The sequence below is a fragment of the Vespa crabro genome, chromosome 9, assembly GCF_910589235.1.
Source record: "Vespa crabro chromosome 9, iyVesCrab1.2, whole genome shotgun sequence".
Lineage (NCBI taxonomy): Eukaryota > Metazoa > Arthropoda > Insecta > Hymenoptera > Vespidae > Vespa > Vespa crabro.
In genome coordinates, this window is record NC_060963.1 from 4,177,501 (window position 1) to 4,190,000 (window position 12,500).

The window sequence follows — 12,500 nt, forward strand, 5'->3', positions numbered from 1 at the left end:
ACCTAGGGACGTCGAAGGAGCTTTTGGAGCTTACGCGAAAGAAAAAGAGAAGGAGTTACAAAAAAAAAAGAACAAAGGAAAAGAGAAAAATAAAAATAAAGAATGAAGAAGAGAGACAGAGAGACAGAGAGAGAAAGAGACAGACAGAGAGAGAGAGAGAGAGAGAGAGAGAGAGAGAGAGAAAGAGAAAGAGAACGGAAGGTGAAGGAGGACTTCACGAAAGCACTTACCATTAACAACGTGGACCTTTATGCTGCTTGGATTTGCATTGCTCGGTTCACAAGTATATATCCCAGAGTCACTCGGAACGGCTTTTTGAATCATCAAACGACTCGTAGTTTCTGGGCCCTTTTCCGTAACTAAGCTGATGCCACCTCGAGGCGAGTCAAAATTGATAATCTAAATAAATGAATGAACAAAAGATTGGAATTTCGTTGTTGTATTTTTCTCCTTTTCTCACGGTTATCTTTTTTTTTTTTTGCTTCCATTTTTCGTTTCTCCTTTTTCCTCTTTTTTTTTCTCCCTATTCTTTTCGTTTTCATCTCATCGATTAATAGTTAACATCAATAAAAAAAAATTAACATTAATATTTATATGTATATATATATATATATTTTTTTTTTTTTTTTTTTTTTTTTTTTTTACTATCATTTGTTTAGGTCGTTAAACGAAGATGTAATATTTATCAGTCGGTTATGATCATCGATTATTTTTTCTAATTAAAAGTTAAGAATATAACAAGTTTTCTTATTTATTGAAGTATACAACTAAAGGAAGAAAGTATCACGTTAATTTTCTAATAAATTTACTCGCTGCCATAGAAACTTTTCTTCTTCTTCTTCTTCTTCTTCTTACTGTGTGTATGTGCATGTTTGTGTCTTATGTTTTATGTGCGTATCTGTGTGTGTGTGTGTGTGTGTGTGTGTGTGTGTGTGTATCTATGTGCAGGAGCGCGTGTCTCTCGTGAACTTCTTGGAACGGAAAAGATAAAGAAAAAAAGGAGAAAGAGAAAAAGAATAATATTCTTAATTTTCTTCTTCTGTTGGAGTTAGAGAGCTCTTTGTGCTCGGCGACGTCGACGATGACGAAGCTTTGATGGAAAATAAAAGGTTGCTTTCTTCGAGTCTCTTCGAGCTTCATGAAACGTTGTGAAAACTATATAAATATGTGTGTGTGTGTGTGCGTGTGTGTGTAGATGTGTACATATACATCTACTTATTATACACGTGTACGTATACGCGTGGGTGTATGTATATATGTGTATGTATATACGTGTATGTATACACGACATACTTTTCGCATATTTCCTTTGAAAATTTTCACAATAGTAGATTCGCCTGTGAAATGTGCAATGCTGTAGCCTTACTTTTCTTCTTCGTCTTTTTATTTTTCTTTTCATTTTTTTCCCCTCTTTCTTTCTTTTTTTCTTTCCTTTCCTTTTTTTTTTCTTTTTGTTTTTTTTTTTCTTTTCCCCCTTTTACTTCGGAAATTGGAATGAGAAGTCCTATTTATCGTTAGACTTCTAACATTACTTTGCCTTACAATCATGACCTACTGGCTGATATCGAGCCCAAATAATCTCGCAAATGACGAATTTCTTTCGTAATAAGTCTTTTATTACGAATGATTCATTCTTTTGGAAATTTAAAAGAAAAAAAAAGAAGAAAAAAAAAAGAAGAGAAATAAATAAATAAAAATAAAATGGAAATAATAGAAAAATTGTATTATCATAATTTGAATGTTAAATCGTCTTAGACATTATTACAATGTAATTTTTATATATATATATATATATATATATATACATATATACATATACATATATATATATAAAAAAAACTTTATATATATATATATATATATATATATATATATATAAAGTTGAGAAGCTTTAATCGAATATATAATGATAATTTTATCGTGATTTAGCCATTTATTTTATTGTTTCTTGTAAAGAAAAATTATTGAAAAATATTTAATCAAATAATAATTTTCATTATGAACGTTAATATCAATATGAAAGACTTACTCCGCTATTGTGGCTCCAGGTCATTGACGGTGGTGGTTCCGGAGCATATCTAACGATGCAAGTTAAATTGATCGTACTTCCTTTGTTAACGAAAAGGTCTGGCTGACCTACTATGATAGTAACTGGTTCTGAAAATGAAAATTTAACGATGGATTAGATTTGATTCGTAACAATTTTATTATTTGTCCTATCATATAATTTTCTTTCTTATATTACACATTGAATCTACATTTATTCGTAAGGGTCACGATATGTCTAATTTTTTCTTCCTCTTCCTCTTCTTCTTCTTCTGCTTCCTATTCTTTTTTTTCTTTTTTTTTCGATACGATAAAATATATATATATATTTTATCGTATTTTTATAATCACCGACAAAAAAGTATATCGTTCGTAACGTTTGCTCGTTATATTATTTACCGATGATCTCACTTTTTGCTTATACTTTTTGACAAAGAGTATGTAAAAGTAAGGATTAAAAAAAAAAAAAAAAAAAGAAAAAAGAAAAAAGTGAAAATAAAAATTGTAAACAAATTGATATAAAGCATATCGATAATATGTTTGTCATTTGACTTACCGACAATAGTCAAATGTACAGTACGTCCTACAGGTGGTGTCGTCGAGATTTGGCACTCGTAAATCCCGGAATCTTTACGCTGTGGATATCGTATCTTTAAAGTCCAATCTTCGGTATGCGGAAAGTGTTGAGCTTCGAAACGTTGATCGCTCGTATAAGTGTAACGACCAACTGTTAATAAGTGTACATCTCGATGTCTCACCCATGATACCTGTAATAAAAAGTTTTTTCCTTTTTCTTTTTTTTTTCTTTTCTCTTTTTCTTTTTTTTTTTTTTGTAACATCTACGAAAATCTTCTCGACGATAATAAGAATAATAAGAATAATATTATTGCAATACAATCGGACAAACGAATGAATTGATTTTAATTTGATCGTACTTACAATCGATCTGTAATATATTCAATGAATTAAATTTTTCTCACGATTATTACACGTGACAAAGCTCTCAAATGATAATAATAATAATAACAATAACAATAATAATAATAATAATAATAATAATAATAATAATAATAATAATAATAATAATAACAATAACAATAATAACAATAATAATGGATAATATTAAAATTGAATCGAATAAATTGATGAATCACTTTAACCTTATTATTTTTAAATCGACGTGTAATGTTTTAAATGAAATTAATTTTTTCACGATTATTACACCTGACAAAGCTCTCAATAATAATAATAGTAACAGTAATAATAATAATAATAATAATAATAATAATAATAATAATATTATAATAATAATAATAATATTATAATAATAATAATAATAATATTATTATTATTATAATTATTATTATATAAAAGTGTATATGGGCAAATATAAAAATTGGAGGAAAAAGATATTTTTACGATACAATCCAATACTCAGCGCAATAATTAAATGAAATATCTGAGCCATGACGGATATACGTGCGTCCTATCGATTTACTCGACTGCCGAGAAGAGCTTCCTCTATTTAAAATCGATGAAGCAAAGGAACGGCTAATGGACTGGAAACTTAGTTTTATCGGCCGATATCTTTAGAACGGCAGTTATACTTTGTTGAGCATCGATCGAAGTCAGAAATGTTTTTAGTCTGTCTATTGAAAGTCTTTTAATTTTCGTGACAAACAACAAAACAACTCGTCGGGAAATAATAAATAATTATCGAATGATATTAAACGTTAAACGATATTATTGGATTTTAATTTAATCAATTAACGAAATTTTATTGAAAAGAATTAAATTGCGAAATGTTTTATTAACAATTTTTTTTTTTCACGAGATAATAAATTTTTAATGTAAATATATATATATATATATATATATCTAATAATTTTTAATGCATTTTATCTTACATTTCTAATTCGTAATAATTTATGGGAAAAATAATATAGAAATCTTCCTTCTTTTCTTTTCTTTTTTTTTTCCCTCGCCCCCCTTATAAAATTTCACGTTTCAGAAACATTTTATCTGATTTTACAATTATTGGATATTTTTCTTCGTGAAATATTTCGTTATGAGTTTATTGGAATAATATCAAATATGTTATTAGTTTTCTGATATAAAAGTTTATAGAGAAATAATATAAACGTTTATTCATTGATTTTATTCGATATTTGTAATTTTAAAATTATATCACGTTTATCGGTTTAAACTGAAAGAGAAAGTTTAGATTTTAAAGAGATATAGGAAATTTGAAAATAAAACTGATATATTTGTTAAATAGTTATTTTAGTCCAAAAACGATTTGATATTGCAGTCATATAATCGTGCTAACGAGTTACTTTAGTTTAGTTTAGTTTAGTTTAGTTTAGTTTAGTTCAGTTTAGTTTTGTTTAAACCCGAGAAGGTAAAATTTTGTTTAACGATTGGAACCATTTTGTGCTCGACGATCTTTTTGGTTCTTTTTTTTTCTTTTCCCTTTTTCTTTTTCTTTTTTTTTTCTTTTTTTTTTCATCCTAAAGTTGGTAATGAGGTAGCTACGTAATTCACTCGGTTATATGGAATTTCGCACGAGATCATACGAAAAAGTATGTTAACGAAGTTGAAGGTTTCTGTATAGTGAACGTTGAAGCGTGTAGGAAAGAGCATATATATTGTATGTATATATATATATATATATATATATATATATATATATATATATATATATAAATCATGCGTTTTTGAACGCACGTTGAATGATTTAAACGTAACTGCGAAAAGTTATTTTCTTTTTTTTCTTTTTTCTTTTTTTTTTATCGTCGATCGAAAATTTAAAGGGATGAAACAAAAACTTGGCTTTTCCAGTTCTTTCACCTTTGCACCTTTTAATTTATTCACGATTATTTTCTTTTCCTTTTTATCATTTAGCTTTTTCATTCCAATCACCGTTGAAACTTAATAAAATGATAACAAAAATTTTTATTATCAATTTCGACGAACAATGAAGTTAATAAAATTAATATGAAATAATGACGGAATGATCAATTGTTACGAAGATATTGCAGTTCGTAATTGACACGATGGAAAAGGGATAATAAATAAGAAAAGAAAAAGAAGAAAAAGATAAGTGAAACAACAACAAAAAAAAAAGTGAGAAACAGAAAGATCTAACGGAGTAAAATGAATTAAAAAAAAAAGAAAAAAAAAAGAAAAAAAAGAAAACCAGAAAAAGAGGAAAAAAAAGGGTAAAAATAAGAAAAATAAATAGGGCTTGTTAATCGAGTATTATTAGCTGAAGTACCAATGAATACATTTTAATATCGGTACTTAGAAAATTCCATCAACTATCGCGTTAACGATTTCTTCTCTGGCGGTTGGAAAAAGATAAAAAAAAAAGGATGGGGTTGGAAAAAGATAAAAAAAAAAGGATGGGGTTGGAAAAAGGTGATAGAAGAAAGAAGGAAGTAGAAGAAAGCTGGAGGAAGTAGGAGGATGAAGAAGGAAAGGAAGAAAGGGTGGTGAGCGTTTATTGCCTACTTCTCCGACGCAGTGTACCAATTCCGTCCTAACGCGGAATTAAATCTCGAGATTAAAAGAGGGGTAACTCGGACGCTTTCAACTCTTCCTCCTCCTCCTCCTCCACTTCCTCCACCTCCTTCATCACCTCTTTCTTCTCTTTCTCTTCCTTCTTCTATTACTTCCTCCCTCTCTGCCTTCCCTCTTCCTCTCCTCTCTCCTCGCTCCTTTCTTCTTCTTCTTCTTCTTCTATCTTATATCTTTTATCTTTGTCGATCTTCTTTCTTTTCACTCAAAGATAGGAAGAGGGAATTTTCTTGTAGAACGGAAAATGTCCTTTAAAGCTGCTACCTTTGTTTTTTGTTTCTTTTCTTTTCTTTTCTATTTTTTTTTTTCTTTTTTTTTTATTCTTTTCTTTCTCTCTTGCATTCTCTTGCATCCTTTCCGAAAGACAGACGATCAAATTATAGTTCGATCGACTTGAAATATTTCGAACGATAATTAAGAATAATAATTGCGAATATATATTATAATTTTTTTATTATTTCTGTATTCTAATACTTTATGTGTGTGTGTGTGTGTGTGTGTGTGTGTGTGTGTCTATAGGATATTTTTAATATTAATTAAATAAGTTTATTATCCATTTTAATATATTTAAGAATTAGAACGATTTATAGAACGATTTTATATTTATTTTTGATTATTGAATTAATAGTTAGTTATTATTAATATAAAAATTAATATGAAATGTGATATCAACTTTAATTATTACTTTCTTCCTACCTTGCTCCCTCCCTCTCTCTCTCTCTCTCTCTCTCTCTCTATATATATATATATATATATATATATATATATATATATATATATTGTACGAACTATAAATTCTATATTAGTTAATATATACTTTAATAAAGTTATTAGTTAATATATAAATATATATATATATATATATATATATATATAAGTATAAATACATTATATAGTATACATAAATTAATTTTATAAAGTGTTAAATGTACTTAAGTATAAGTAAAGTGTCTATGAATCTTTAAATAGAATTTATGATTTATTTTTAAATGAAGAAATTCTCGACAGAAATATTTAAAAAAAGAAATAATTGGTCCTTTTAACTAACTATAAGAGAGAGAAAGAGAGAGAGAGAGAGAGAAAGAGAGAGAGAAAGAGGGGGAGGGAGAAAGATTTATGTTCGAAGATAGATAGATAGATCGATAGATAGAGGATTTGGAGAGATGGAATTTGCGGTGATTTGACTTCACTCGACAGTAAAACGTTACCATGGAGATTTCGCATTGTCCTATCTCAGTGCGTCGCCGGATACGGGGGGTAAGTTCTCGAGATGATGCGTTCGTGTCATCGCCATTAGTCGCACTATTGTTTGCCGATATTCCATAGGAATCCATGTGTCATCGCGTGAAATCGGTCATGATGAAAGAAATTATCGGATCCATCCAACTAACTCATTGAAAATCTGCCATTTTCTTATTATTTTAGCCGACAAACACACACACACACACACACACATATATATATATATATATTGTGATATAAAAATTAATTCAATAATTGATTAAAATAATTGAATTTAGAATTTTCATTATAAGATGTCATATTAAAAATGATGAATTAATCTATGCAAGTTATTTGAAACGATCAAATCGAAAAATTTGTATTATAAAGTAATAATGTTAATTAAAGTTGATTTATAAATAAGCGTTATACATTTATTAATCAATTAAATAGAAAATAGGGAAATAATTGTACTTAAAATTTTTTTATCATTCCAATTTATATATATATATAAAAATCATTTAAGTACGAATTAAAATAATATTTAATGTTATAACAATTGTTCGATAAATTAAAAATATCGATAAATAAAAAATATAAAATAGTTAATTTTGTTTTTTTCGTTTTCTTTGTTTTTGTTTTGAATTCATTCACTTTTAAATAAAATCTTGAAGGAAACTCGAGCTTTAAGTTTAATTCTCATTTCGAAGCATTTATCATTTTCGTTGAGAAGTTGGTGCAACATGATCTCTTATGATATATGATATAGTTAGGATATATAGGGTAGAGATACTACAAGGTAGAGAAGACAGGCCGAGTGTCTGACAGCTTCCGGACAGGAAGATACATAATCAACTCCCCTGTTTATTCAAGGACGATAAGAAATCCATTGTTGATACTCTCGTAACGATAATGATATTGTTTAATCGTGCAAAACCGAGTTTACATTTTTATTAACACTTATCTTCGAACAAAGTGATATACGTATGTATGTATGTATGTATGTATGTATGTATGTATGTATGTATGTATGTATATATGTATGTACGTGTCTGTGATAATCGAAAATCGTAATCGACGTTCAATGCGTCATTATCCAATGGACAATGCATTAATTAATTAGCTTGAACAATCGACAATAGATAGTGAGTTATGATCGAATTACATAGACTATTCACGAAACTCTGAGAGGAAGAGATATATCTCGATAATTCTGACACGTTTCGCGTAACATTTGTGATAGAACATATGTTTAATGAGATTTAACAATCTTCTAACAAGATTATTTCAAAAAATTTTTTTTTTTTGTTGAACCTTTTTCGCGCCGTATAATTATTTTCCAATTTCATTTTTTTTTCATTCCTTCCTTCCTTTCTTTCTTTCTTTCTTCATTTTTCTTTTTTCTTTCTAGAAATATATACTCGACATTCGCGACACTCGTTTCATTTAACAATTTTCTTATTTTCTTTTCTTTTTCTATAATAGAGTTTTTATTTAACTTCTTCTTTTCTTCTTTTTTTTTTTTTTTCTTTTTTTTCTCTTATGACAGAGAACACATATACGTGCGAAGTGCTTCAAATAATATTCCAATGGGATAATGAAAATTGTCGGTAAACCTTTTTCATTATAATTATATCTTTTGAATTTATTTTCTATCAGCCTTGATATGATTTATTTATTTAATTATTTAGTTATATATTTTGATATCTCATGCGTTCATGTACGATATAAATACGAGATTAATATTGGGAATAATTTCCTAATTTACTAATTGTTATTAAATTTCTCTATTGTAATTATTACACGTTAAAATAATTTATTATTTCATATGTGAATATATATATATATATATATATATATATATACATAACGATTATTATATATATATATTCTTCAAAAGAAATTTAATTAACGATAAATTAATGATAAATGCGTGGAAAACAATTTTAATTTATTTATATATATATATATTTATTTATTTATTTATTTATTAATATACCTACATATATATATGTGTGTGTACTTATTTTTTTTGTTTTTATTACTTTTTTATTATTTTACAAGAATGATTTCATCAAACATAGTAACGATTCGACGAATCGTTCGATACGTAATCCAAAGGAAGAAGATTTTTCTATGAAGCAGACAGGTAGACAGGCAGAGAGAGAGAGAGAGAGAGAGAGAGAGAGAGAGAGAGAGAGAGACAAAGAGAAAGAGAGAAAGAGTGAGAGAGAGAGAGAGAGAGGAAGAGAGAAAGGAATATCGATGAATGGAAATGCTTTCGTTCGTTTCGAAGGAATAAAGTCGAACGAATGGTCCAGCAGAACCGAGTAATCCGAATGGTTAACGCTTTCTCCGAATCCCACTGGGTATATAATGGTCATATAAAATGGGGCTGCTCGATTTTTAACAGAAAGCAACGGGGTAGTTTGGTAGATTGGTTGGGGGCAACTCTATATCACCTTTTTCTTGGCTAGGCGAGGGAGATAAAAGGATTTATATGAATACTCACTCGGCCTCACGAAAGAACGTTTTATCTTGGATCATCTAAGTTTGAAATTGCGCATTCCTTACATGTACCTTTTTAACTATATATATGTATATATATATGTATGTAAAATATATATGTATATGTATAATATATATATATATATATATATATATATATATATATATATATATCTATATTCAAGTACTTTAAATCATTTTTGTTTTGATATTATTAAGAACTATTTATTATTATTATTATTATTATTATTATTATTATTATTATTATTCTTTTTTTTTTTTAATGGAAAGTATAAATATCAATTATAAAGATATATTTTTAATGAGAAAGATTAATATTAATTAGGAATATTTTTTGTTTTTCAATTATACGCATACGCGTATTTAAATAGTTTGAATTTTTGAATTTTTTTTTCTATTTTTAGCTATTAATAATTATTAATTTAATATTTTTAATATTTTTAATATTTTTTTTCTTGTTGTTTTTATTTTTCCTACCCCATTTATTTGCTTCTTTATTTACTTTAATGTAAAGGATTATTATTAATTACGATTATTTAACGGTATTTATGTACGTATTATACGAGGTATATTTTTAAATGAAAAGAATTATGATCAATTAGAAATACTTTCAGTATTTTAATTAAACGTGTGTACGATTTAAGTATTATACTTTGAACGATTTCCCTTTTCAATTATCCAATGTTATGTCTTCCAGTTTATTTTCTCGTTTTTTGTTCTTTCTTTCTGTTTTTTTTTTTTTTTTGCTTCTTGTTTATTTTAACGAGAACGATTATTATTAATTGTATCTATATACATGTGGATACATGAGGTTATGTATTTTTAATGAGAAGGATTATTCTCGATCTAGGAAAATTTTCTATATATATATATATACAATTTTTAGAAGTATTGATTCCTTTAAAGTATTTGATATTTTTAGCAAAATCGTATATAAAGTGACATCGAGAATTCTTTTAGATAATATTTTCTCGAAGAAAATTCTAACGTGAGATTAAAGAGATTTAAAAGTTTCAAATTCCTTTTCCATAAATCTTTTGCTTCATTTCGACATAATTACAATATATAAACTATTTTCTAATATTCTTTATCTATTTCTAATATTTATAAAATGATATGAGCACATCGAAACGTTTATCTGAAAAAGATTTGTTCATAATAATCAAACGCAAAAAGAAATCTGATCGATCTAATATGTTTCCTAACATTTTCTAAAAGTATGTATTAAGAGAATCGCGTAGGAGTTATTATTTTTCTTCGAAAATATTTTTCAAATAAAAAGATAAAAAAGAAAAGGAAAAAGAAAAGGAAAAAGAAAAAGAAAAAGAAAAAAGAAAGAAAGAAAACAAAAGAAACGATCAGCCTATGGTGGCTCCTTTAAATTTTTTAAGCTCTTTGGAAATTTTTCTTTGCGACTTGAAGCAAAGGAATAGTAGGGGGAGGGGGAGAGGGAAAAAAGAAGGAAAGAACAATAAAAAAAAAAAAAAAAAAAATTAAAAAAAGGAAAACGAGGAAAAGAAAAAAAAAAGAAGGAACAAGAAAGAAAGAAAGAAGTTGAGAAAAATGAATCGAAGGATGAAGAAGAAGAACGATAAAAAGAAGAAGAACAAGAAGAAGAAGAAGAAGAAGAAGAAGGAAAAAAAAAGAAACAAAGAAGAAGGAATCCCGATTAAATCGATCGATCGACCTTCTCATCCATATAGCCATTTCGTAAATTTTCTATCCTTTATCTGAAAATATCCTTAGCTCTATAAGTCTGTCAAATATAAAAGATGAAAAAGAAGTAAAAAGTAAAGTAAAAAGTAGGAGAAGGTGATCCGTTGGAAAGTACATACATACATACATACATACATACATACATACATACATACATACATACATACATACATACATACATACATACATACATACATACATACATATATACATACATATATATATATGTATATATATATAAGGTCTTCCCAAGCTGAGAATGATATTATTCGGTAACGGTATTAGAAGGAACTCGTCTAAGGTAAGAAAATTCGTTGAACTTGGCGGCTTACCGTACGGTTTCCCAAGTTCTTGACTTTGCAGACGAGATGCACGGTTTTGCCCACTAAGCCGGTGAAGTTCGATTGCATGGAAGCGTCGAAAATGGGCGCGGTACCTGGCGTAGGCCATTCCTCCAAGAAGTCGGTACGAAAGTTTCGCAAAGAGGATACCATGGCGCCTGTAAAAGAAGAAAGAAAGCAAAGAAATATTATCGGAACGAGGACAGCTTTATCTTTGTCTTTTCCTTTTTTTTTTCCTGGATTTTGTTTATTTCTTTTCTTTCGTTATTTCTTTTCTTTTTACCTTTCCTTCTGTTTTTTCTTTTCTTTTCTTTACTTTTTTTTTTTACGAGAAAGAAAAATGCTCGATACAATCGATCGATCTTCTTCTTCGGCATTATTGAGAAAATTGAGAATTGAACAAAATATTTATCGAATAGTTATTTAATTGGATATATCAAAGATTTACTTTTTGTCTTTTTGTTATTTTTTTTTTTTTCTATTTTTATTATTTGTCGGATACAAATTTTTATTTCTCTCTTTCTCTCTCTCTCTATCTCTCTCTCTCCTGGCCTCTGTTTATCTTTATTATTGGACGATTAATAATTGACGTTTAAAATATTATTATTATTTTTTGTTTCAAGTCGTTCTCTTTTCTTTCTTTTTTTTTTTTATAATTTTACAAATTCGACGACGTTACTGAGAAATAATTAAATGCAAAGGGAGAGAGAAAGAGAGAGTGAAAGAGAGAGAGACTGCTCGTGATGAATATTAAGAAGACTTTCATATTAATTGTAATTAGAAAGTATCTCGCGAGTCGAAGGCGTTGACGGAAATTAATTTCGAGTAGGTAGAAATACGAACGAACGGGGAACGGTAAGTAAGTAAGTAAGAAAAGAAGATGAAATAAGAAGAACGAGAAAGAAAAGTTTCTTTTCTTTCTCGTTATCGGATATTATAATTTTTTTTTCTTTTTTTTTTTTTTTTTTTTCTTCTTTTCAAAACTCCTCCGGTAGATTAACGTTGAGCGATAGATTTGAGAATAATTCGTAAGTTCGTAACGTGCAATAAATCGTAACGTCAAAGTAC

General features: G+C 27.7%; 1 protein-coding gene and 1 long non-coding RNA gene across 3 annotated transcripts in view; one reads left to right on the forward strand and one right to left on the reverse strand.

Annotated features, from left to right (window-relative positions):
- Positions 1–150, forward strand: part of LOC124427026 — a 5,615-nt gene extending 5,465 nt beyond the window's left edge. Inside the window, exon 2 of the long non-coding RNA XR_006942856.1 lies at positions 1–150. This exon is cut by the window's left edge and continues 10 nt beyond it. This is a non-coding gene — a long non-coding RNA (uncharacterized LOC124427026).
- The window catches only part of LOC124427021 (zwei Ig domain protein zig-8), a 28,400-nt gene that overhangs the window by 2,002 nt on the left and 13,898 nt on the right, over positions 1–12,500 (reverse strand). For both annotated transcript variants that reach the window (XM_046969434.1, XM_046969433.1), the window contains exons 3-6: positions 11,424–11,590; positions 2,603–2,813; positions 2,030–2,157; positions 231–399 (exon numbers count right to left, since the gene is read on the reverse strand). In XM_046969434.1, coding sequence (XP_046825390.1) covers positions 231–399; positions 2,030–2,157; positions 2,603–2,813; positions 11,424–11,590 — 675 coding nt within the window. The remainder of the gene's footprint in view (positions 1–230; positions 400–2,029; positions 2,158–2,602; positions 2,814–11,423; positions 11,591–12,500) is intronic.